General features: G+C 39.7%; 1 protein-coding gene across 2 annotated transcripts in view; it reads right to left on the bottom strand.

Annotated features, from left to right (window-relative positions):
- SATB2 (SATB homeobox 2) overlaps window positions 1–27,700 on the bottom strand; it is a 189,234-nt gene that overhangs the window by 143,119 nt on the left and 18,415 nt on the right. For both annotated transcript variants that reach the window (XM_046019461.1, XM_046019459.1), the window contains exon 3: window positions 19,162–19,338. In XM_046019461.1, the coding sequence (XP_045875417.1) occupies window positions 19,162–19,338 (177 nt within the window). The remainder of the gene's footprint in view (window positions 1–19,161; window positions 19,339–27,700) is intronic.

The raw sequence follows: 27,700 nt of genomic DNA on the forward strand, positions 1-27,700 counted from the left end.
TCTCACTCTCTCTGCCTGCCTCTCGGCCTACTTATGATCTCTCTCTGTCAAATAAATAAATAAAATCTTTAAAAAAAAAAAAAAAGATTCTAATGCAAGTCCCACTTACATAGAATAACAAAAACAAAAACATTGTTTTCTGAACTCACTGGGCTGGAATCTGGTAAAAAAATTTGACCATGATTTGCCTTATGGGATTCTGCTTTTTTGTTGTTGTTGTTGTTTTGTTTTGTTTTTTTTAATATTTTATTTATCTTTTTGACAGAGAGAGACACAGCAAGAGAGGAAACAGAAGCAGGGGGAGTGGGAGAGAGAGAAGCAGGCTTCCCGCTGGCCAGGGAGCCTGATGCCGGGCTTGATCCCAGGACCCCGGAATCATGACCTGAGCCAAAGGCAGACACCTAATGACTGAGCCACCAAGGCACCCCTGGGATTCTGTTTTTATCTCTGGCCCAAAGTTATGGTCTCCACTACAATTCCTTCCCGCCCATCATCACAGATCAGCTCTCGCGGATCACAAACGGGACCAAGTGAGCGATTTCAGCAGACTTAGTGAAAACCCATCACTGCTTAACAAAATCCAGCACCACCAGTGATCAGCATGTATCAATCTCTCCCCCACAGAAGATGACACTCTTATTTTCCCAGAACCCCTACTACTACAAACAGAACTATTTTGGTTCCACATATTTCAAAGCCTTTTTTTAAATTCAGGACAAACAAATGACTGTGGCAGCTTGGGGACACAGGTTCTCTGAGAAGTGCTTAAACTCGCAACATCCAAATTTTGAGTTTTAGCCTTCCACCACCACACAGACCTACAACAACACACTCTGTTTTCAGTCCAGTGGAAGGAAAAAAAAAATTCTTACTCAATCTTACTATGAATAAATTACCCTCCAGAAGAAGTCAACACATACCTTCCAGGAAACTATTAAATGCACTTCAGAAAGAATTTTCTAAATGCCACCCCCAGAGCCCTGAAAACGGTCCATTCTCTCCGCAGAATAAAAACACTTATTTCTGAAGTGTAAGTTAATGCTAAAGAAGGTCAATTAAAGAAGACATATCTGCATTCCATGACTTCAGAAGTTCAACCTGGGCTGTGCCTGACATCATATTTAAAAACAAACAAAAACACAAAACCACTTTAGTGTGTGTCGTAAATCAGTTCGGGCTGCCCACGTGAAGGCAGTGCTGCCTGGGAACAGTCTGTCATACTACAGCACACTCAGCTGCTCCACAAACGGCACTTGGAAGGAAAACACTGCCATGTATCTTGATTTGTCAGAGAACAAATCAGTTTTATCTGTTCATTTTGTGGTTTAGTGTCGTAGGTATTTTAGAAAACATGATTTATAATTCCTCATGCAATTATATAAGAAATTAAATCATCTCACTTTTCCAGAAGCATCAAAATATTTCAGATTAAGTAGAATGCACTTGTAACGTCTTTAAAGTTCTCATCTCCCAGTCTAATATAAGAAGGAAAAAAAAACAAAAAAAAAAAAACAAAGGGAAAAGGGGGGGAAATATGGAAGCATTTTAATGAGTCAGTTTAGTCGTATTAGGTCAGGCCCATAGTAGCATTCACTTACTTTCACTATCATGACAATGTCTAAAAAGCCTGTGTTGGCTAAGCCGCTGCCTCAGGAAGCAGAATGCCTGGGTCGAACACGTTTGAATGCTGGCTCCCTCACTTAATTGCTGTGTGCCCTGGGGTAACTCAGCGAAGCTCTCTGTGCATCAGTCCCCTCAGCTGAGAGATGGAGATGTGACCTAGGTCACACACAGTTTGGGACTTTTAAGTGAGTTTTTCTGCATGTAACATACTTAGAACAACGCCTGGCACCTAGTAAGCTCTGCATTTGGTAGCATTAAAATTAGCAACAATATGAGCTTCACTCTTTTTTTTTTTTTTAAGGACTAAACATCCAGGAAAACATAACAAGATTATGTCTTATGGACTCATCCTGAGGCATTCCAATGAGAGACAAGAGAAATATGTCCTACCTCTGGGTCCTTGTTTGGGTGACAAATTAGTTATTTTAGTAAATTTCAAAACAATGTAGCCAAGATCCCTTATTAAGTACTATGGGACACCTCAGTCTCCTGGAAGAACACACCACTCCCACAAGTGTGTGATTTACAACAGAGTTGGGCCTATTCTTTTTAACTAATCTCTACACCCAACATGGGGCTCGAACTTATGACCCCAAGAACAAGAGTGACATGTTCTCCTAGCTAAGCCAGTCAGGTGCCCTTCCCCCATTTTTTTTTTTTAATTTACCTGGCTAAATTAATATCTTTTTGGAGACTCAAACAAATTCATAATCTTATCATGAGTCACAACAGGAAATTTCCCCTTAATAGTAAGACAGAAAAGCAGTTGTTGTTAATTGCATTAGTTTCAACTGCAAATGTGGATGCATTTTAATACCCACTAGGGGTTACAAGTAAAAAAGAAATACAGCAGCAAACTATAACATGTTACACAGAGTATCTAACGTATACTTATTTTTATCATAATGAGACATTGGCTTCATAATTAAAACTTTTTCATATAATGGGATATTTTGGTCACATGAGTACATTTCAATGGATAATCTAAGGTACATCAATCCTTGTTATGTCTATTATTAAAACCCACGGAAATATTTATTGAAAGCCAGCAGCTTCTCTCTATTCAAGGACCACGATCATAAACCACGTAGGAAGAGAGCGGCCCGTAATGCTGAGGACACACCTCAGTGTGGGCTGAATGACTCCAGAAAAGCACATAAAAAGGAGCTGATCAGAATGTGGCCAATGATACTGTTGGGAAGGGGTCCAGGGTAGGAGGCCAAATAGATCTGAATTCTAACTACACCGTTGCGTACCTGCTAAGCTACAGGGAAGACTGTGAAAGGAAATTGGGTCAATCTTAGAACTGTAAAATACAGAAGGGAGCTGGAGAGCTGCTCATCTCTTTCCCCTGCCCAGCAGGATCTGAGGTCCTCTAGACACCAACTGCCAACGGGATAACAACCCACTGCTCCTGCAAGGATGGGAGCTTTCGTGATTTGTTTGACAAATTCCCTACCTCCAACAGCGGGCTATGCTCAATCAATTCAAGCCCAGGAAAAAATCTTCCCTAAGAGTTTCCCCCAATGATTCTTACATAAAATCTCCATCCTACTGTACATGGCAAAATCCAGAAGCCAAAAAATAGACAAACTGTCATCAGTTATTAATTCCTGGGCCAAGGGACATCTTTAACCCAGGACTGTCATTGTAAAACTAGTAAGCACTCAGTAACTAACCCACACAATGCTGTGTGTGTGTTTTTTTAAAGAGAAAAAAGACCAAAATGTGGGTAAGAACAAGACTATTATAAAAACAAAACATGAAATCAATTAACTGAAGTTTCCTGAATGACACAACGATTTTTTATTCTTCTACATTAAAAAACTCAACTCTTTACCACAGGGCAAAGGTAAAAAGAAAGCAGCAGGTCAATGCCAATTTCTTTCTTAGTAACTGGCCTTTCACCTGCAATGAACAAAATAAGAAAAAAATTATTTTCAAAGGATAACTATATTGTCCCGTAAATGTTGGAATAAGTCACTCTGATTGTCTAGCATGGACTAGGTACAGGATCTATACTTAACACCTCCCGATTTACTGACTGTGCCTAAATCCTTCTAAATAACCAAAAGAAAGATAGTATTTCACATTTGATTTGAAAACCAAAAGCTTTACTATTTTGTAGTACTAAAAATAATAAGATATATGTAAATTATACATTATGATATTCAGTCAAAAACTACAAGTGAAAGTATTGCATATATACAATCTCAACTGTATAAAAGAATGCCTTGAACCAAAACTAAAGGGGAACGCCTGAAAATGTTATCTACATTTATCTCTAGGAAGTGGGTCCTCGGGTAACTTTGTCTTCTTTCTACTTTTTCTGTATTTTTTAGTTTTCTATCACTAACAAGCATTAGTTTACTACTAGTAAAAGGTTTTTTTTTTTAATTTGAAAGTTTATAAAGAGCTTAGATATACAAAAATGGGGTCTCATAAAATAAGTTCTCATAAAATGCCATCCCAAGACAGCAAGTTCAGTTTTGTTATTTAAACTCAAAACAAGCTCCCCACTCAATTTAAAAATAGGTACGTTCAGTTACCAATTCCAAAATGTCAATCTTCTGTTCATGCTTATAAAATATAGTTACTATCAGTTTGAACTGCAGACTAAATTCACAGACTGGAAATATAATGCCACTGAATGGGATATTGGTTAAGGACACATTCTCTGGAGCCAGTTTTCGGCGTCAGGCAAGCTTTTTCCCTCTCTGAGGTAAATTTACCTCATTACCTCAGGGTGTCTCGTTTCCTCATTGGTAAAATGTGGACAATGGGTGGCTTAGTCAGTTATGGATCTGCCTTTGGCTCAGGTCAGGATCCCAGGGTCCTGGAATCAAAACCTAGGTGGGATCCCTGCTCAGCATGCAGCCTGCTTCTACCTCTGGCTCTGCCTCTGCTCCTCCCCGGCTGGTGTGCGCGCGCTCTCTCTCAAATAAATAAATAAAATCTTAAAAAGGTGCGCCTGGTTGTTCAGTGGGTTAAGCCTCTGTATTCAGGTCATGATCCCGGGGTCCTGGGATCGAGGCCCGCATCGGGCTCTCTGCTCAGCCAGGAGCCTGCTTCCTCCTCTCTCTCTGCTGGCCTCTCTACCTACTTGTGACCTCTGTCAAATAAATAAAGAAAATCTTTAAAAAATATATATATTACATACTTTATGGGGTTATTATAAGGATTGAATGAGTGAATACATGCGTAGCACCTAGAACAGTGTCTGGCACCTAAAAAGTACTAGATATTACTGCTTAATATTAATTAATAATATCAATTTTCTTAGATATATATAGAACATGTCTATCTGGTAAAAATTACAGTTTCTCTTTAAAAAATTAAACCATGGCTTAATATAAGCTAATTCTGATAATATTACATTTATCCTACTCCAAAAACAAAAGAGTCCACACAGGTAAAATTTTCAGAAAACTAAGACTTAACCTTTCAAGTTCCTTTACTATTTTATTTTTAATCCTCAAATCCCATTCGAGATCTTCAATTTTTTCTGGGTAAGGAGAAGCCTAAATTGGCCAGACTCCCTTATGGACAAGATGGGAAGATTAAAGTCAACATAGCATAATATAATGTCAGGTCCTTCCTAACATTTTATTATATATTTCTGGTTTTATTACATATTTCTGGTTTATTTTTTTAATGTCCCCTACTGGAATGTACCTTGAGGACAGGGGCATTGTGTTTGGCTCTTTCCTGTGTCCCCAACACTCAGAACAATGTCTGGCACAAAATATCTGTGAAATGAATGAATAACATGACAGTGTGCAAGAGAACCAGAGAATTAAGAGAGACTAAAGATCTTAATAAAGATCTTGTTTTCCAAATAAGTCTGATATATTTTCCATTGCAGAGTGTTACAAGCAGGCCCCCATTCAAATAAGTCTTTTCCTCACCCCACAGGGAGTCACTGTATTACAGCAGCAAAACAAGGCATTGAAAATTGTTCTTTATTGCTCTGGTTCTGCAGCACCACTCCTCAAGAAGAACCGCCATGGGAAGTTGGTAAACTGCTCCCAGCTTTTGATCAAGAACAGACCGCCCTCTTAATCTGCTCCAGGGAAGGGAGGCCAACCTTTACCTGGGAGATTCTTCGTGTCTGTAGGGCCACATCTTGGAGGACAGAGGTTTGCCTGTGCTAGGAGTTTTCCAGCATCTCACTCTCTGATTACAAAACTGACAGAAAGAATATGTGGGATGCATTCATTTCTCTGCCTGAAGTGTGGCAGGGAGAAGCTGGGAACAACCTCGGGCATTCTCCATTTGCATATAGCCTGCAGCGATCTTTTCAAACCCTAGTAAGGGGCTTGTAAAACAGTAGTGCCGATTTGCTGTTCTGTCCTGGGTGATATTTTCTCAAACCAAAAAAAAAAAAGGAAGACAGAGGAAAAGCTCTGTGTTTTATCTCATTGACACACAAATACTTGTGCCAATTACCGTTTTTGAGCGAGCAAATGGCACTCACTCCAGAGCTTCCACAGCTACCGTAAGGAAGAAAACCAAAAACCAAAAAAAAAAAAAAAAAAAACCAACCCACTGAGTTTCAAAGTGATGAGTTTTAAATGCTCATTACAATCCTGTGAAATCTCTCTAGCACCTGGGAAGCCACCAAACGACCGGAGGGGCGGGGGGGGGGGGGATGCATTTCACCCCTTCCTCCAACCACCACCACTGAGCTTGCCCTAGTCACACTGCACATAAGAGAGTTCCCTGGCATCTCAGGACCCCACCAGCTGCCTAAATAAATAATAAATAAGCTGCCCACTAACTGATGCTATGCAGATGAATGAATTAACTGAGTTGAAATGCTACAATAATTTTAAAATACAGTAAGACTGCATCTGAGAAAATTTGGCCATCCTAAGTACAAATGTAAAATGTACACTAAGAAGTGAAAGACCCATGATTCTGAAATTTCACGGTTTTGCAAAGAATTAACTGAAATTATAAGATTTAGATGACAGAACCCTTATCCACTTAAAGAAAGAAAAAAGGAAACAAGGAATTTTTAAAAAGCATTTTAATATTACAATATGCTCACAGCCAAGAATTTTTTTGTTGTCTATCACAAATATCAAAATAGACTCTTCCTAGAGTTGCAATATGATAGTATAGCACCAAGACTGAGAGTTGTATCATTGGGGAACTTTAAATATAAAAGATCTACCCAAGGGCGCCTGGGTGGCTCAGTGGGTTAAAGCCTCTGCCTTCGGCTCAGGTCACTGATCCCAGGGTCCTGGGATGGAGCCCGCATAGGGCTCTCTGCTCAGCGGGGAGCCTGCTTCCCTTCCCCTCTCTCTGCCTGCCTCTCTGCCTACCTGTGATCTCTGTCTGTCAAATCAATAAATAAAATCTTAAAAAAAAAAAGATCTACCCAAAAGGTAATAGCACTATCTATTGTAGCACTTACAAGTGTTCCAATGAATGTGCTTTTTATTAAATGAATTCTTTGAATGGAATCTATACTACCCCTCCTTAAAGCACAGAAAGACCTGCGAATTTTAGTAAATGACCACTTTATATTTAAAACCTATATATTGGTAAAAGACAGTTATGCTTTAGAAGGAAAGAATAAAAAATTAATTACAATATAAATTGTATCACAGTATCACCAATTTTAGGTTGTAGATTTCCTACTCATAACTCCTCAAAGCTATGTATTTTTAATGAGATATACTTTAATTATTAAGTAAAAGCTGTATATCACTGTGGGTCAATCTGTTTAACCTAGATCATTTTACATGATGCCAAAACATAGAACTCCGATGATCAGTCCCCTCCAGCTCAGGGGCATTTCACACCTATCCCAAAAGAGAGCTCAGTTGCTAAGCATCTGCCTTCAGCTCAGGTCATGATCCCCGGGTCCAGGGATCAAGCTCCACATGGGCGCCCTGCTCCATGGGAAGCTTGCTTCTCCCTCTCCTACTTCCCCTGCTTGTGTTCCTTCTCTCTCTGTGTCTGTCCAATAAATAAATAAAATTTTAAAACATTTTTTTAAAAAATTCACCAAAGCTAATGGCCACCATGGCCAACTGCCCCAAACAAACAGCTGACTAAAAATATTGCTAAGGACTTCTCTCATCATGGAATAAATAATGAGCTAGGTTTTTAATGAATTATCTTCACTGATATGATTCTTTTAAATAGGCGTTAAAGTAGAAATTGCAAGGTCGGAGGTAAAGTGAGATCAGACTAAATTTTTTTTTTTTTTAATTCACTGCCCTTAACAGTTTTTATGAAGCATTTCCTACTACTCAACTGCTAGGCATCCTACATGTCAAGGTGGAGAGGGTCTTCATCCTCTACAAATTTACAGATAGACTATAATTCAGTTGACCTTCATGTGAGCTGTAATTATCTATATATTTTAAATAACACATATTTGTGCCAAATAAGCAAATATAAGGACTACAGGACAAACATGTATATTGATATTCATCCTTTTCTATATTTTTTAAGATTTTATTTATTTATTTGGCAGACAGAGATCACAAGTAGGCAGAGAGGCAGGCAGAGAGAGAGAGAGGAGGAAGCAGGCTCCCCACCCAGCAGACAGCCCAATGCAGGGTTCTATTCCAGGACCCTGGGATCATGACCTGAGCCAAAAGCAGAGGCTTTACCCCACTGAACCACTTATTTATTTATGTGAGAGAAAGTGCATGCCCATGTTGGGGGAGGGGCAAAGGGAGAGTGTCAAGGACACTGGGTTTATTAACACGGAGCCCCACGTGGGGCTTGATTTCACCACCCCAAGATCACCACCTGCGCTGAAACCAAGAATCAGGGGCCCATGGGGTGGCTCAGTCAGTTAAGCCTCTGCCTTGGGCTCAGGTCATGATCCCAGGGTCCTGAGATGGAGCCCTGCATTGGGCTCCTTGCTTGGTGGAGAGCCTGCTTCCCCTCTCTCTCTGCCTGCCTCTCTGCCTCCTTGTGCTCTCTGTCTTCCTGTCAAATGAAAAAAAAAAAAAAAATCTTAAAAAAAAAAAAATCAGTCACTGAACCAATTGCATCACCCAAGCACCCCTCATTCTTAAATATATATTGGACAGGGAAGTGAAGCGGCATTATTCTTACTTGGCATTTAAAGGTAGTATTTCAGGTTTTGCTCTGTGCAGGTGAGTAAGCGTCTGTACACATGCACATATGAAGACTCAATTTTACGTAGTAGAGGAGGGAAGAGTATAGGGTCGTTCGAGATTTGTATCAGCACAGCCACTGTTTCATATTTTGGCCTGTCCAGCTCTAATGAGGGCTGAGACATGGTTAACGGCAATTTGGGGTAGCTTTTTTAGCTCTCTTTTGAGAGCCACAGAATCTTTTAAAAAGCAGTTTGTTTGTTAAAAGATTGCTCCAAGGCCTAAAATATCTAAATATGCACCTTTTTTCAACATTGCCCTTATAAAGAAAAAACTGCTGAGAGTCTCCCAAACATGAGAGTTTAATTAAAGAAGGAAAAGTGGGGGTGGGGGGGGAGAGAAAGAGCCAAAGAAAGTAACCAAGAAAGCAATACAAAGCAAGAGATCATTTGAAACATTTTCAATAGGGAGAATATCAAACTTTCATTTAAAAAAAAAAAAAAAAACAAAAAAAAAAACTTTGGGCTCCAGGAAACCTATGCCTTTTATAATCCTCCCTCCCCCACCCCACCAAAAAAAAATGTGATTTTTCTGAATTCCATTACAAGGTTATGATTGAGCTTACTAATTGTTTATTTAAAATCATCATATTTGCAGCCATTTATAGGGTTAAGATTTTCATTAAGTTCAGCAAAACAAAAATAATTATAATATATTAAAATGGCAAACATGAGTTTTTGGAAAGAACTTTATTTCTTATTTATTTATTTATTTTAAAGTAGGCTCCACACCCAGAGTGGAGCCCAATGCAGGGCTTGAATTTAGCTGAGATTTAAAGTTAGATGCTTAACTGACTGAGGCACCCAGGTGCCCCTAGAAAAGAATTTTTAAGAATTTAAGAGAATGAAAGAGACACATCAACCAAGTACAATACATAGATCTGTATGGTTCTTGAATTGAGTAGAAAAAAAAAAGTATAAAAGAAAATTATAAAATGGGAAATTTTTGAACATTGGATATTTCAGGACATCAAGGAATTATCTGCTTTTTAAAACTCATGTGGTATTGTGGTTATATTTTTAGGGTTGTCTTTATCTTTAAGAGATACTTAGTAAAATATTTATGGATAAAATATGAGGTTTAGGTTGTACTTTAAAATAATCCAGTGGGAGAGAAGTAAGGTGTGGGTAAGGGCAGAGATGAAACAAGACCAATCATGAATTGCTAATCGTTGATGCTACATGATAAATTTATGAGTATTTACTACACTAATCTCTCTATTTTGTATATGTTGTTTGTTCCCAGTATAAACATTTTAGAGAAATGAACAGAGCATTTCAAGCACTGAATAATCTAAAATGGAAGCCTATTCATTTCTAATGATAAAATTTACCTTCAAATTAGCTTCTTTGTAAAGTTTTTCCCAATAGTAGGCTGTAAAAAGCTAGTTCCCTGAAAAGTATATAACGAATGAATGAATATATAAAACAATAATAAATAAGTAATAAATAAATTAAGCCATTCCTTTAAAAAATATCCTTTACTATTTTGGTTTTAAGTCTTATTCTATTTATTCTCACTACTGTTTCTAGTTCCAGACTGAAATTACTCTCCCTGTATAAACTGCCTTCAAAAAGATGAGGTCCAGGGCGCCTGGGTGGCTCAGTGGTTTAAGCCTCTGCCTTCAGCTCAGGTCATGATCTCAGGGTCCTGGGATCGAGCCCCGCGTCGGGCTCTCTGCTCAGTGGGGAGCCTGTTTCTCCCTCTCTCTCTGCCTGCCTCTCTGCCTACTTGTGACCTCTCTCTCTAATAAATAAATAAATAAATAAATAAATAAGATGAGGTCCAGATAGACACTGACAAAATACCTTTAAGTTTTAATCAGAAGAAGCTGGATACCAGCAATCAGTAAGTAGGTTTTGAATAAGTAGCTCTTTTGAGTCTAAAAGCTATTATTCGAAGTGTTTTGCCACCATGAATGGAGCCAAACAGCACTGCCCATGGGATGATGACTCGGAATAATTTGGAAATGGTGAAGCTGATCGCTAAGGAGTCAAATCGTATTTTACTTCTGATAAAAATAGCTAGTTCATAAATAGGAGCCAACTTCTCAGTGATACACAAGGAAAAATAAATTTCATGGATAAAGTTTAGTAAAAATGAACCTTAAAAATACCCGTTTTCACTGTCAACAAACATTTTTGAATTCCTGTAGACTTAACACTATGCACCACTCTGTTTTAAGGGAACAAAATAGTTTCTACTTCATGAGTCCAAATATAATTATTGAAGAGAATAAACTGGCACCTTTTAGAACTGCATGTATTTCTCCAGGATAATCAATAATACCTTCAATCCCCTTGTTCAGTCTTTCAACATTGATGAAATGCCGACAAGTATCACCCTCGTGTTCTAAAAAAATGGGCCACTGAGAACACAAGAGTTTCACCAATAAAATCCAACAACAGGCCTATTTTGAAAATGGAGACAACAGCGGACAAAAGTGGCAAATAAACAGCTTTCTTTTAATGAGGCAAAGCAAGAATTTTCTGGAAATTTTAACTCATATTTTCCATCTGGTCACCTGCTTCCAAAAACTAAGTAAAGTAATTCTTATTTTTTTAAGAATAAAATGAACATTTAGTTATAAATTAGCACTAAACTTGTAAACAGATCTTATAGGTACTTCTATTCTCTGAACCTCAATATTTGATATTTCTGAATTCAGAGGATCAAAAATCAAATAATCTATGTACTAAACCCTTCTTATGTTACTGAACTACCAAATGTAAGCTCGATGAAAGCAAGACTCTTTTTCAGCTCCTTATCCCCAGAACCTAGAATAATGACAGGAACATGGTAGGCATTTAATATATTTAATTAATTAATTTGAAACTCAGAATTGCTGAGGGATATGCTTTATTTTCATATCAAGAATCATTCAGGCTTCACAAGTAGGAACAGTATATTTGAAATACTTAACCTACTATAAGCCTTCTATTTAGTTTTAGGAATTGGCTTCAATAGACAACAATTCTATGAGATTTGTTTTTTTTGTTTGTTTGTTCTTAATGAAGGGTGTCTCAGTTGCCTTGAAAAAGTATCTCTATTATAATTTATCATTATCAAATATATATAATCATTATCAAATAAATATAATCCTGGGGTGCCTAGGTGGCTCAGTTGGTTGAGCATCTGACTGATTTCAGCTCAGATCTTGATCTCAGGGTGGTGAGATTTAGACCTGCATAAACTGGGGTTGGGATTCTTTCTCCCTCTCCCTCTGTGCCCTTCCCACACTCTTTCATAGATAGATAGACAGACAGACAGATAGATGGATAGAATCCTTATGTGCTCAGAAAGCACCCAATCTAAAAGTCCTGCCTTTTAGGGCTTATGTCAAAGAGTAAGGAGCAAGCATTATTATTAATTTTAAAAGATTTTATTTACTTATTTGACAGACAGAGAGATCACAAGTAGGCAGAGAGGCAGGCAGAGAGAGAGGAGGAAGAAGGCTCCCTGCCGAGCAGAGAGCTGGATGCGGGACTCGATCCTAGGACCCTGAGATTATGACCTGAGCCAAAGGCAGAGGCTTAACCCACTGAGCCACCCAGGCACCTGAGGAGCAAGCATTAAATAAGAATTGCCTCCTACCCCAACTCCAAACTCCCACCCGTCATGGCTATCACAGAACAGCCCTGACTCTGGGGTTGGATCCCTGGGCTTCAGATCTCAGCTCTTCCGTCCAAAGCCCTGTGTGCCCAGGGAAGTTAATTCCCTTCTTTGTTTACCTCAGTTTCCTCATCTGTGAAATGGGGGAACATGTGACTTACTTCAAAAAGTTGTTGCAATAGTTATTTATTTTTAAAGATTTTATTTATTTATTTGACAGAGAGAGATCACAAGTAGGCAGAGAGGCAGGCAGAGAGAGAGGAAGGGAAGCAGGCTCCCTGCTGAGCAGAGAGCCCGATGTGGGGCTCGATCCCAGGACCCTGGGATCATGACCTGAGCCGAAGGCAGAGGCTTTAACCCACTGAGCCACCCAGGCGCCCCAAGTTGTTGCAATATTTAAATGAGTCAGTACATGCAAATCTTTTAGAATAGTGCCTGGCATACTATAACCACTCAATTAATATTACTTAGCACTGTTAAAACTCTTAAGAAATCCCTTGGTTTATTTATACATCACAGGGACTCATTAAAGACGTATTCTATTTTTCATCTTAAACTGAAAAAAAAAAAACAAAAGAAATACATCTGTATCGTAGACAAATTTTCACACTTATGGATACATTAGGGACAAAGTAAACTGCTTATCAAAATTGGATAATAAGGTAAAAATAACAAATTCCTACTTATTAAGAGAATTCATGGAGAAAGTAGAATTTCATACTTATATATTCTTACTGATTAGAAAAAGAAGGCAATCCCACTATCATATAATCCCACTACCCACAATGATGACATCTGAATAGATTTCCTTTGTCTTTTTTCTATGCATATATGTATAATTTTACATAATTAAGACTGAATCTGGCACTCCTTGATTCACATAACATGGGACTAAATGCACTTTTGCATCACTTTTTAAAAATAACATTTTAAATGATTGTATAAATTTAATTATTCCAACATAAACAAGAAAAAAATGGTAATCAAAACACCTTCTCTTCCATAATTTTTATATACTCATGAACCCAAAAATAACAAGCCAGAAAGAATTTTTGCTTATTTGTTGCTCAGCATGTTTGTTTTTAAATAAAATTTTCTGGTTAAACTAAATTTGACAATCTTAAGAAACAAGAACTAAGCTGGAGACAACACAATCTCAAACTATAGTACAAAGGTATAGTAAACAGTATGGTATTGGCATAAAAACAGACATACAGATCAATGGAACAGAATAGAGAGACCAGAAATAAACCCGTGTGTATACCGTTAATTAATTACAAGAGAGAAGCCAAAAATATGCACTGGAGAAAGCACAGTCTCTTCAATAAATGATGTCGGGAAAACTGGACAGCCATATGCAAAAGAATGAAACTGGACCACTACCTTACACCACACAAAAAATTAACTCAAAATGGATTAAAGACTTGAATGTAAAACTTGAAACCATAAAACTCTTAGAAGAAAATACACGCAGTAAGCTCCTTGACATAAGTCTTGGAGATTATTTTTTGGATCTGACACCAAAAGCAAAGAAAACAAAAGCAAAAATAAATGAGTGGGGCCACATCAAACTAAAAATGTTCTGCACAGCAAAGGAAACTACTAACAAAACAAAAGGGCAATGTACTGAATGATAAAAGATATTTACAAATCATTTATCTGATAAGGGGCTAATACCCAAAATATATAAAGAACTCATACAACTTAAAAGTAAAAAAAAAAAAAAAAAAAAAAAAAAAAAAAAAAAAAACAATCTGATTAAAAAATAGACAGAGAATGTGAACATGCATTTTTCCAGAGACACACACAGATGGCCCAGGGGTACATGAGAAGATGCTCAACACCACAACTTATCAGGGAAATGCAAATCAAAACCACAATGAGATATGACCTGACACCTGTTAGAAAGGCTAATATCAAAAAGACAAGAAATAACAAGTTTTGGCAAGGATGTGGAGAAAAGGAAACACTTGTGCACTGTTGGTGGGAAGGCAAATTGGTGCAGCCACTGTGGAAAATAGCATGGAGGTTCCCCCAAAAATTAAAAATAGAACTACCATATGATCCAGAAATTCCACTTCTGGGTATCTACCCAAATAAAGAAAACACTAAGAGAGAAAGAGAGAGAGAAAGGAGGGAAGGAAGGAAGGAAAGATGGAAGGAAGGATGGATGGAAGGAAGGAAGAAAGAAAGAAGGAAGAAAGAGGGAGGGAAAGACAGAGAGAAAGAGAAACAGAGAGAGAAAAAAGAAAGAAAGAACGAACAAACTTGAAAAGATATGAACGGCCACATTCACTGCAGCATTATTTATAAAGCCAAGACATGGAAACAATCTATGTGTCCGTCAGTGGATGCATGGGTAAAAAAAATGAGGTATACACATACGCACACACAGTATTATTGAGCCGAAAGAAAGAAAGAAAACCTTCTCATTTGTGACGGCATGGATGGAACCTGAGGGCATTAGACTAAGTGAAATAAGTCAAACAAAGACAATATGATATGATTTCACTTGTAACTAGAATCTTAAAAAAATACTAATAACTAAAAAAAAAAAACCAAGAGAACAGATGGGTGGCTACCAGAGGTGGGGGTGTGGGCGGCCAAAACAGGTGAGGGAGTCAAAGGCACAAGCTTCCGGTTATGAAATAAGTAAGTCCTGGGGACATAATGTACAGTGTGGTGACGACGGTTAATAACACTGTATTGCACGTTTGAAAGTTGCTAAGAGAGTAAATCTTAAAAGTTCTCAAGGAAAACAATTCTATGACTATGTGTGATGATGGGCGTTAACTAGACTTATTGGAGTGATTATTTCACAACATACACAAATATCAAATCATTATGTCATATATTTATGTCAATTATGCCTCAATAAAAATATATATAAATAAAATTCTAAAGGCTACTTTAAAATTTATAGGAAGCACAGGAGAAATAAGATGCCCACTTGCAAATTTCATCAAACGTGCACAGTGAGGAATCACGTTGCTTTCACTGCCACCTCCCCAAACACACCATCCATGTTAGTACCTATAAATAGCTACTTAGGATAGAGAACTCTCAAGGATATGGAGAGATCCATAGCTATTACCCAAAGCCATGTGGGGCAGAACTGAAAGGATGAAAAGGAACGAAGAAAGGGAATGACCAAGTTTAATTTGAGGGAGTAGGTAGGGTTACTATGTAGTAGTTCCCTAGGTTAGCACCCCTCTTCCAAAACTGGAAGCCTTTTGATTCAGAGATACAGACTCATCATGGTCTACCATAAAATGTGCTTGCTATTCAGGAGCTCTTAGGCTACCTATGCCAGGAAAAGCAAAAAGCCTGGCATCCTTTCACTTTTTGCATATGCAAAACAGCAGGTCAGATATATCCTGGATCTCTCTCATCCCTGAGAATCACAGAGTTAATAGTATGTGTCCTGGGAAATGGAGGGTTTGGCTCAGGTAGAAGTACCATGCCCATCATTTATGACAGTATCTTTTGCCCTTATCTTCTCTTGAGTCCCAATATGTGGCTTCAAATAAAGGCTACTATCCCTGACCTCCATTTTAGGGGAACTTCTATCATCCTTTAGAAGCAAATATTCTTTCTTAATAAAGTCTCTCAAACTCACTTGGAGGGAATGACTCTCAAAAAAAGAAACTGACCATCCCACACTCACAAAAGCACAGGTTTACTATTTCGTCATTAGGACCTGAGTATCACTCCAAAATAATGACATCACTAATGTATTTTCTCTTTTCAAGGCAATTTGAATACTATCCAATTCGATTATTGAAACTCTTTTCTGGTCATGCCAAAATTTAAATAAAAAATGTTTCATGAACCTCAGTTTTTAAAACAAGCTCGGGGTGCATGGGTGGCTCAATCAGTTGAGTGCCTGACTCTTGACTTCGGCTCAGGTCATGATCTCAGGGTCGTGAGATCGAGCCCCACATCAGGCTCCACTCTGAGCACAAAGCCTGCTTAGGATTCTCTCCTCCTCTCTCCCTCTGCCCCTACCCCCGACCCCATTCATGTGCTCTCCCTCCTTAGAATAAAGAAATAAATCTTTTATAAATAAATATTTTATAAATAAATACATAAACAGATAAATAAATAAAATTGGCTCATGCAACGCACTCTCCTCGCAGTTTAGTTCTGCCCAAGTTTTCCAACATAGGAAGAAGTTGTTCAGAAACGCTCAGTTTCTTGCCTGCAAATGGATTTGCTAGGTCACCCAATGACTCCCTCGTCTTGGGGGAATTACCTGAACAATGAACAAACAAGATCAAAACAAAACAGGAAACCAGACCCATACAAACTCAGACTTCGAATATGCAGTCATATTTTGTTCTACCTCCGTCTTTGTGCCGCTTGTCCAACACACAGATGACCAGTCTTTTTTTTTTTTTAAGATCTTATTTATCTGACAGACAGATATCACAAGCAGGCAGAGAGGTAGGCAGAGAGAGAGGGGGAAACAGGCTCCCCACTGAGCAGAGAGCCCGACGCCGGGCTCGATCCCAGGACCCTGGGATCACGACCCGAGCGGAAGGCAGAGGCCTCAACCAGGCGCCCCCAGATGACCAGTCTTATCATGTACTCTGTTTGGTCTCTAATAAACATGCAGCGAATTGCCCATGTTTAATGGTCTGAATGACAACATAGATCTAATACACTCATTTCAAAATAAACAATTCCAGTTTTTCCCTTTATCCAAAACAGAGATCAACAGCCTAATATAAACCTAAACAAACTGCCATTTTTTCCCCCTCTCAAATTACAGTATGGACCTAGGGCTAAAACCTCAGTTTACCTACAAAAGAAGGTATTAGCTGTGATCTAGAGAGCTAACCTTCAGAATGTCGCTTCAACTTTTTAAAAGTGCAATTTTCAGCATTTTTTAGCCATGGTTTTCAAAAACTTTGAGGAAGCAAATATTTGCTTTTGACTTTTCTGCTGTTTAATCTCCGCTGGAGACCACATCCCTTGCCAGTGTGTCTGCCTCACCTTGCTGGGTAGAACTCTCAGTCCACATCACTGAACGGAACAGTGTGGCTCCCTGGTGCAGACTTCCTGCGAGCCTCCTCCCTGAGCATGTGCCAAGAATCAAATCTTGGCCACTTAGTGCTCTGGGCTCCACATGTGAGCTCACGGCGCGTTGAGCAGCCGTGCTAACTGAGATGGATAGGCCTGTCAAACAGGAAGCTGGCACACCGGGACGCAAGCAGTGGGACACAATGACCTTTACATTCAGAAAAAAATGTCCCTAAAATGGCATGAAAAGTTTATGGGGGGGAGAGAGGGGGACTCCTTTATTTCATTTAGGCACATGGCATAAAATAAAAGCGATAGTGCCCGGTATGCAATTTGCTCGGGATCAAATCTTGAATCCCTTACACAAGAAAGAAAGTCGTCAGAGAAAGGAAATGAATCATCCTTTATCACGCTGCTTTGAAAGCAGCGGACTCAACAGTTCAGCTGTCATTACGGCACCCGACAGGCCAAGCGCTTGGATTCAGACCGCGCTTGGACTTAGAGGGATCCATGGGGTTACTGCCTGCCCTGGGAAAACATTCTTGACCCCTGGTTTCAGATGGGTCGCTCTCTTGGTAGAATTAAAATCTAATTTAAATACTTAAGCATTTTTTAGACAGTGATGATCTGCTCACAGAATCAGAGTCAAGGGCTTGGATATTAAGTCCCATGTCCTTGGTCGCCATGTTTGTAACTTTGTATATATCGCTTAATCTCTTATCATCTTCTCCTCTGAATAAATGGAGGCTCTGACTGACAATTCCCAGGAATTGTATCAAGAGGGACTCATAAAAAAAGTCTGCAAGAATCTGTGGCACGTATACCAATGTTAAGTAAGAACAGTAATATAGAAAATTAATATATGAAGCAAGACCTGAAGTTAACATATTTTTCTCCTTTGGTTATAACCATTATCATAAATTGTACAATTCAATCATTTCAGCTGAACTACAATAATCATCATTCCACTGGGTCAATTTTTTTTTCCCATTTTTCAAGGTTTGGGGGATGTTTTTATGTTATTTGTTCTGTCAGTTCTTTGCCATGAAAGAACCATGGGCTTTGCTTCAGATTTAAGGAACACAAGCTCACAACAGTCTCACCGGGGCTGTATAATACACGCAGAAATCGTGATGCAATTTTAATGATTAAATAGATAAAATGAACTGATCACAAAGACACTGAGATTTTTGCTGCTGCTGCTGTTGTTGTTGTTATTATTGTTGTTGTTGTTGTTTCGTTTTGGTTTTTTGCTTTTGTTTTACTGAATGGACTACCCTGAAACTACAGAGCATTTTTCAAAGATACAAAAGTTTGTTATTTTTTGTACTTAATTAGAAAGCTGACTGTAAAGCGCAGAAGCTGCAGGCCCAAAGCAAGAAATAAATTTAGAAAACCAAAATCTTATAAATCATGTATTAAGGTTTGGATAAGTTAGGATCAGACACCTCCGCACTCTGAGAACCCCACTGTAGGGACTTGGAGAAAATAACAGCAACTCTCAGTGCCAACAAACCTACGATGATCACTTCAACATACGAGTTTATTTTGGTGGTTCTAGAGGGGCTGGTCAAATGCTTCCCAAAGCACTCAATACGCTGCAAGAAACATTCCACTGCTAGGTGTTTGGAAAAGATGTTAGACCTGACCATTCTCCTCCAATCCTTGTTTGGAGAATTATTTCAGGAATTGCATTCTTCTTCAAATCATGACACACAGAGGCACAGGGAGGGGAGGGGACACGCGGTAATACCTTGTGCCTGAGCTGCGGAGCTGTGGGAGTACCCCAGGGCCAGGAGCGCGGTCTCCACCAGCTGACTAAAAAGCACATCTTTTCGAACCAGGACGAACTCCGCGTGTTCTTCTCTGTTGTCATATTCAAGAGAGCCATCCAACTGCTCCACCACACAAAAGACAGGAATCATCAAACCTGGAGAGACAAAATTCAAGAGCAAAACACAAACATTACAAAGCAAATCTCAGTCACCATGATGAGAAGGGAAGAGACAGTTATAAAAGTTACTCATCTGTGATCGACAATGGTTTAGATTAAACAAGCCTCTTAGTTGGATGGGCCTAATGGGAAAGCTGTGGATTTTTTTTTTCCCTTCCTTATTACTATCAGACTGCAGCAGAATTGCCCTGGGCAGAGGCAGAAGCCCTCAGATTCCAGTCATTAAAATGTGGAGTGTGCCCGTCCGAGGTCTCCTGACTGAGACCCTGACTCCAGAGCTGGCACAAAGCAGAGGTCAAGGTGACCTTCCAGACCCTCATATCCTTCATATCTAGGGTTTTATCATTAACTATGAATCCGGACTAGTATTTCCAGATCAGATCTACTTTTGTCTGGAAATGCTGTAAGATACCTAGGAGAGATTTCTGGGCCTAAGCTGTCATGTGACTATGTCTAAGAAAATCAATGAGAATTTTTTAAAAGTCCCTCTTGTATCTTTTATCTAAGTCCTGGCAAATAGGTCACCAATGAACCTGAAAATATCCTGCTCAGGAAAATCTTAACTGGCATTTAACTTCTGTCAAAATATACATCCAAATGTAAAACTGTGTCCTTTCTTAAATTATTATTTAACATAGTAACACCAGTTACTCCTAACAAGGGAATTATCTCTTCTTGTGTTTTCAGAGAAAAGAAGTAAACTACTCTAAAGAATAAAGCAAATTAGTCTAGTTGAAAATCTGTTGAAATCTGTTGTCACTGAAATATTTCTCTGCTTTGTATCAAAGTGTGAAAAGCTAAAAAATGTTTAATTCGCCAAAGATTTTTTATAAACTGTTTTTTATTTTTAAAAAAGTCAAACAGGCATTTAAATCTAAACATAGCCAAGGCAAAAGAAGATCAAAGTTTTACCAACATACAAGTAATAAACATGGACTCTGCTCCATGTAATTCACACAAATTAGTAGGTTATGGAATAAGATCTGTTCTGGGTCTTCTCTCTTCTTGCAAGAAAACCAAAAGTTATGAAGGACAGGTGGGTAAGCTGAGAGAAGGGGGAGGTGGACGATTGGTTGGTTCCTGCTGAAGACACTTCACAATAAAGATAAGCCCTCTGTGTAAATGACACGCGGGAGTTCTGCCTGTGAGACACAGAGGACACGGGAGTTTCTGTAAAAGCCCCTCCCCTCTGCCTAGCCCCTAGAAGCCTCCTGACTCACTCTGATCTGGAAAGCAGAGGGTGGGAGCAGACACTCTGCAAACGACCAGGTCACAGATGTAGATTTTTGTTCTAAAGATAATACAATGCTGCAACTGGTTCCCATGTGCTAATTATTATTATTAAAGATAATAAGTATAGGGTGTAATTATTAAATATAATCATTATTAACAGTAATAATACTCATTAAGGATTGTTATCATTAAGGATCACGGTAATTATTATTAAGCCAGCACAACAGTCTAACAGGTCACACCAAACATTCCCTGGGACAACTACCAACTCCGTGTTCACTCTTAAGAACAATAGGACAGCATTATTGTTTGTAGAAAATACACTATCTAAGGTACAGATTTATAGAAAATAGGAAATAAGGGTGGAGCAGACTGATCATTTTAGACAAATAAGGGAATTTAGCCTGGCCCCATGATGCCTTATAAAATATTTTTTTTAGAATTGTGACCAGTACTTGCCTATCAAATGCTTACTTATTTATGCCCAATTTATTCCCAAATGTAGGTAAGACATAAAATGAATATATAAATTACACTGCCTCCAAATTATCTTTGTGCTCATTCATTTATCCAATTTTTATTCCCTGAACACCTATTGTGTGCCAGGTAACCCCTGTGGCCTCAGAATACAAGTAGGAACAAGTCTGATGTGGCTCCTGCCCTCAATGCAGTTGAAGGTGCTGTAAAATCGTCCTGAGCAAGCATAATGGCATTTTACAGGATCTAGCCATCAGAGTCCTTCCCAGCAGGGAGTAGCCCCCATTTAGACCTTTTAACTCTTACATACTGGTATATGATCTTTGTCCAAGGAAGCAGGCTGATTTCTACTTTCAATGATTTCAGCGTATGCACACATAGGGCCATACAGTCAGTGGTGCCATAAGCGACTTCACCACTAATACCTATGTGTACATAAGTTTCAATGCTGAAAATCATGTGCAGTTCCTAATGTCAACATCTGAGTGTCACACATCTGGGAATCACAGATAAGGCCTTTCAGCGAATCCAGCTGCCCCCATAAGCTATCATGTATCCATTACTCAGGAACCATAAACCATTCTCAAGTCTGTGATCAACTAAAAAAACCTAAGACCCTATTAATTTTTGAAAATAATATTAACAGTTCATTGAGTGAGAGACGAGATACAACATTAAAGCACAGGGGTCTACACCATTCAGGAACTTATTTTTTGAAAGTGTCAGTTACCAAAATATTTCCTAAACATTTTAGTTCAGTGATTAAAGCAAGCAATTGTTATCTGACATCAGAGCAGTAACTTCTTCCAGTCAGAAAGCATCACCTATTTTGAAAGTAAGAAAGAGAGAGAGAGAGAGAGAAAGGGAGAAAGAAAGAAAAGAGGGGAGGAGGGGAGGAGAGAAAAGGCCTTTGAGGTCATAAATGTTTGACAACAGAATTTACTCTGAAAGCACATATATATGAACGAGCACCTAAAAAATAAAGAGGTTATATAAAAAAGTACTTTTATAGAATTTTACAGATCTACACAATTGTGAAATTTGTACAATGAAACACAATTTTTACAAAAGAAGAGGAAAAATAGGTGTGATTACTAGTGACAACAGCAAGAGAAATGAAAAATGGTAAAACAATTTAGTTGGGGTCAAATATGAGGAAAAAGAAAATTTAGGCATAGGTTTTAAAAACTTAAAAACAGCAAATCCCTGGGAAAGAAAACTAAATAAGGGTGAGTAGGTATAATAAGAAAAGAAATCCATTTGGTGCCCCACTCACTCTCCCCAGGCAAAAAGAGAGAAAAAAGAAAAAAAGAAAGAGAGAGAGAGGGAGGGAGGGAAAGACAGAGAGGGAGGGAGAGAGAGAAAGAAAGGAAGGAAGAAGTGACAATGGCCGAAAAGACGGGGAGAGTATTTGAAAGCAATTCAAAAAATAAACTAAGAGTAAGAAGAATTAAAAGGCAGGTTCCCATAAAAGAATAACAATGTAAAACTGAAATGTATTTATAACAAAATTTAGAAATGATCAAGAGAAAAAAGGAAGGAAAAAAAACCTCTTATTCTAGCGCTGTATCTGGAACTTTTGGCATTATTTCTCTTTTATTGTAGCACAGACCCATTTCCATATGATCAAGTAGGGGACTTTGAACCCTTTGATTATAAGCCTCGCTAAGCTTTTTACAATTGTGGCATGTTAAGCAGGTAGTTTCATCTAAAGGACAGGCACACAGTCCCAGCCATTGGCTAAGAATTAAGAGTTGTTCTGACAGTTGGGACAAAAGAGAATTCTGTTGTCACAGGGGCAAAGTAAGCAGGAGATTCCTTCCACTAGAAAAATGCATTCTCCCAACTGTCATTAGTTCCAATGCTCAAATTGTCATTTTCATTGTGACATTATTTCTGAAGAAGTGTGTGATGATAAAGGTAACCTAATCTTCGCCACAGCGGCCATGGGAACAGAGACAAAGGGGAGATGGTCAAACGTGGTGGTGACTAGCCCTGCCTCAGCAGGCAGGCAACTCTTGGATCAAATCCTGGCACGGTCATTCTTTGCCTATTGTAGTGACCTTGGGTAATTTATTTGACCTCTCTGAGGCTCAAATTCCTCCCAGGTAATAAGCAAATAAAAATATCTACATCACAGAGTTGTGACGATTAAACACTGCGAAATAGTTTTCTGGCCTCTCTCAAACAATGGAACCTGTTTTCCTTTTTTTCTTGTTTTTCTTTTTTTCAAAATCAGTATTCATACCAGTAATTAGTGCCATTAACACAAAATTTTTTTCAGGGTCCATAATCAATGATCACGAAACTCACTAAAAAGCTTTTCTTCAGAATAAAAATGATACTCATAATCATTGAATTATTTAAGATGTTCAATGCGCCCCAAGCAAAAGGGCGAAAGCTTTAAAAACATTCTATACTCTAAAACTGTTTGCCCTACACTACGATAGCTATTAGCCACATGTGGCGACTAAAACCTTGAAATGTGACTAGTGATGAATGGAGATGTGTTGTAAGTAGAAAACACACACTCAATTTCAATGATTTAATACCAAAAACCAAATAAATATAGAATGAATAATTTTTAAAGATCAGCTACAGGGAGAAATATTTTGGATGCCCTGAGTTAAATAAAATATATCATCAAAATCAATTTCACCTGTTTAACTTCTTTTATTTATTTTTAAGATTTTATTTATTTATTTGACAGACAGAGATCACAAGTAGGCACAGAGGCAGGCAGAGAGAGAGAGAGAGAGAGAGAGAGAGAGAATGAGAGGAGGAAGCAGGCTCCCTGTTGAGCAGAGAGCCGGATGTGGGGCTTGATGTGTGGCTGGATCCCAGGACCCTGGGATCATGACCCCAGCGGAAGGCAGAGGCTTTAACCCACTGAGCCACCCAGGTGCCCCTGTTTAATAACTTCTTTTAAATGAAGCTACTAGAAAATTTAAAACAGTCCACATGTCTCCTGTGATATTTCTGGGAGAGCTGCTCTAAGCAATCTGCCGCACCGACATATACAATGGTTTTTCTGACACATGATAAAGTCATCACAAGCTGATAACTAAGACAATTGTACAATTGTCTTGAGCATTTCTTGGATGCCCCTCAGTTATCTTTCCTCGGTGTTCCAGATCTGAGGAGACCTGAGGACAGATGTGCTATTGGTTAAACTCCAAAATCTAACGCGACATCTCTGCATCACCAAGGGAAGTGTGGGCCATTGTTTTATTCCTAACTCTATTAATCCAGCTTCTTTCTTAAGGGAAAGGCTTCTTTCCCCTTCCCTTCATTTGAAAGAACAGCCTTCAGGAAACGCCCCAAACTGCCATCAGAGTGACCCAAGGAACAAGTATCCTGTAGTGCTCCGGAGAGCTCACCTCCACGATGAAAGCTGAAAGAAGGTCCAGGGGCCAGGCTCTGCAGGACAGGATTACACCGCTTTCCCCAAAGCCACCCAAAACAAACCTGTCACTGGAATGGCACCTGCCAACACACCACACACCCTAGCATACACGTGTACCCTTATCTTTCTCCCCACCGTTAGACTATGAGGGGGCAGCATTATTCCCATCCAACAACGGAGGAAACCAACCCTGGGAAAATAAGTAACATGCTCAAGGCAGGCACAAGGAGAACCCTTCAGGTGAGCCAGCTCTACACCCCAGGCATGCTGCTTTCTTGGGGATGGAAAACTACACTTGGAAACCCACACCCACAAAAATTCAAAGGCTTGGCCTTTTAGTAAAGGCCCCTTCACTCCTCGTGAAGTCCCATGGGTGACGTGCATCGCTTAAAAGTGAATTCCCCTTTTGACATGGGAGGCACTGAGCTAGGCACGCAGGAGGAATCCTGCACAGTTCCTGCCCTTTAGTCACTCACAGACAAAGGAAGGCTCAAACAATGAGTCATCTCTAGTGGAGGTGAGTGGGCTCCAGCCTCTACCCTGGTCCCTTTGTCTCCTGGGTCCACCCTCATTCCTGGACCTGCCCCCTGAATGACAGAAGCCAGTCTAAGGCGATAGGAGGCCAGTCTCTTTCCGGGGGCTCCTGAAACAGTGTGTTTCCAGAAGCAGGGCAGCCACAGGGCCCGCTCCCTTCCCTGAAGCTGACTGCGTATCAGGTTCTATCACCTGAGAAGGTCCCAGGGCTAATTGAAGATTACAAAGGCTTGAGGGCAGAGCCTCTCATATCTGCTCTTTGTATAAAACTCAACCTGGAGTAAAGAACCACACTTAGCAACCACCACAATCAATAAAATCACAGAACCCTGAAACACTGAAACAAATTCTACCGTGTAAACCGAGAGTGCATCCAGGGTCTACCGGAGGACTGGGAGACAACAGAGTGGCGGCAACTACCATTTCTTATTGCAGATTTATTAGAAGAACAAAACAATTTACTTGCTCTAAAACCTCATTCTCCTCCCCTTCCCCTTTCCCTCTCCATCTCTATCTCTCTCTCTCTTTCTCTCTCTCTCTCTCTCTCTCTCTCTCTCTCTCACACACACACACACACACACACACACACACACACCCTGAGTCACATACAAGGAATAACTTCAATATTAACCTTCAGTATTAGCTTCTAGACTCTTCCTCCCACACTAAAACAATAAAGGCAAGTAGCAAGATTGCAGTGAGAAACAAAAAGAAAGAACAGGGTGCCCCTCAACTCCTTCTAGGGGTCCCAGGCAAAATTTCAAGATGGATCAAGTGTGTCTTTCTCACTTTCCTCTTTTCTGCCCCTGAGGTCCTCTTCCAGGCACCCAACCTCCTGAGCTAAGGTAACCAGAGGCTCCACATTCCACCATTCCACTCCAGCCTCCCATTCCCCCCAGGGGCTGAGCTCAAAAATTCCAAAGAGATTAATAGATAAAAAGATGCTACAGTTTACTCTTGGAATGGTTTAGCAGTCCTTTAATCTCCTTGGATATATTTTCATTGTAAAAGAAACTCATTGTATCCTATATTAACTTCGAATGGAAAGAATTTCAGGTAATGTGATTGAGAAAAAAAAAAAAAGTTTTCACCAGGCTTGGTGTGGCGGGGGAGCAAACACATCCGGGGGACAAGCACAGGTAGACTGGAGGTCCTCTGGGCTCCCGTAAACTGCTCCACTTTCCAAAGTTTCTCTCTGATCCTTGCTGGAGAACAAAGATCCTCTGAAGGATTCATTCATTTGTCTGTGTTTTGGCTTTCTTTTTTTAACTCTTACTGAAGAAGCAAGAGCGGACAGAGGGGGGCAACCCGCATCATTCAGAGGAGGAGGAACACAGTTAATCCTACAACGAGGGAGTAGGGCAAAATTTGCCCTTAATAATAATGACTCCAAGAGCATATTAAGTCACACGTGTAGAAATTTTATTTCCTGTTCATCCATGACCCAGTTATCTGTAACTCAAGTTTAGATCTCCAAATACAGTTTCAACAATAACACTCCTCGATGCCTCTCTCCCTTTAGGGAAGTGGGGTGGGGAGGTAAGATTACCAAGAAATACTTCATTCTCAGAAACCTGTCTAGTAAAACCAGACACTACCTGGCAGCCCCTGAGGCAGATCTTAACTTTGGGAGATAAGAACAAAAATAGGCCAGGGGTAGGACAGCTGCCTGAACTCCAAGTCCTCTCTTACTTATCACCCTAAAGGCTCAAACTGCGCTTAAAGCGGTAGGGAAAGGAGTTGGGTTCTGGTCTTCCAGGCCTGTGCCCAGACTGAGAGATTACAATCCAACCTCAAGTTGGATCTGAAGGCTGCAGGATAAACTCCACGTCTCTCAATACACCTCATTTATAGAAATGTGGTAGCAGGATCAAGTTGGCCAGGCCGTTTGCAAAACAGGATTTTTCAGGCACACAGGAGGCACAGTGTGGCTACTTATCTAAACAAAGAAGCCTGAGCTACACCTGGGAACCGGGCCATAGCAAGCCTGACCCGCGGAACGAAATTCCCTGATGTCAGGAATGTCCAGTGGGAGTGAATGAGAGGCCTGCCTTTTCCTTCTCCGACATGGGCTGGAATTAGAGAGTCTTCTTCACGCCCTCACTGCCTACCCCATCCCTGGGCCTGACTTACAGCGAGTCCAGAGTCAATGTTGGTGCAGTTTAACAAAATGTTAATTCCAGCTAGACATTCATAACCACCATTAAGAGGTAATGTCAGCTCTGGGTTTTTCCCGTTACTTCCCCGCTGAACGTGTCACACCACGGCAGCCCACTGCACTGCATTCAGCATCAACACACGAGAAGAGCTTTCTAAGAAACAATCCACACAAGTGGACTCAGGAGCTCACTCCATGCTCTCCAGGGGAAGTCCGCCAGGCCACAAGGTGCATGGGACCTCTGTGGAAGACACTGTTGGTTTATGATGAGGAAGGCATCGCAGTCTATTGGTGTAGGACTCAAGTGGCGAGCAGCACTGTGCTCTGGGACTGGACACATCCTGGAACCCTGGGGGTCTGATCCACAGTCCCACAGAGCCTGCACTGAAGGGCCACAACACAACATCTTTCTAAATCAGACCAACAAAAATGTTTACTGACCTGGAAATTTAAAAAAAAAACAAAATTTTTAAGACTTTTTAAATTTATGTGTCAGAGAGAGAGAGCGCACAAGCAGGTAGAGCGGCAGG

The sequence above is a fragment of the Meles meles genome, chromosome 9 (assembly GCF_922984935.1).
Source record: "Meles meles chromosome 9, mMelMel3.1 paternal haplotype, whole genome shotgun sequence".
Taxonomy (NCBI): domain Eukaryota; kingdom Metazoa; phylum Chordata; class Mammalia; order Carnivora; family Mustelidae; genus Meles; species Meles meles.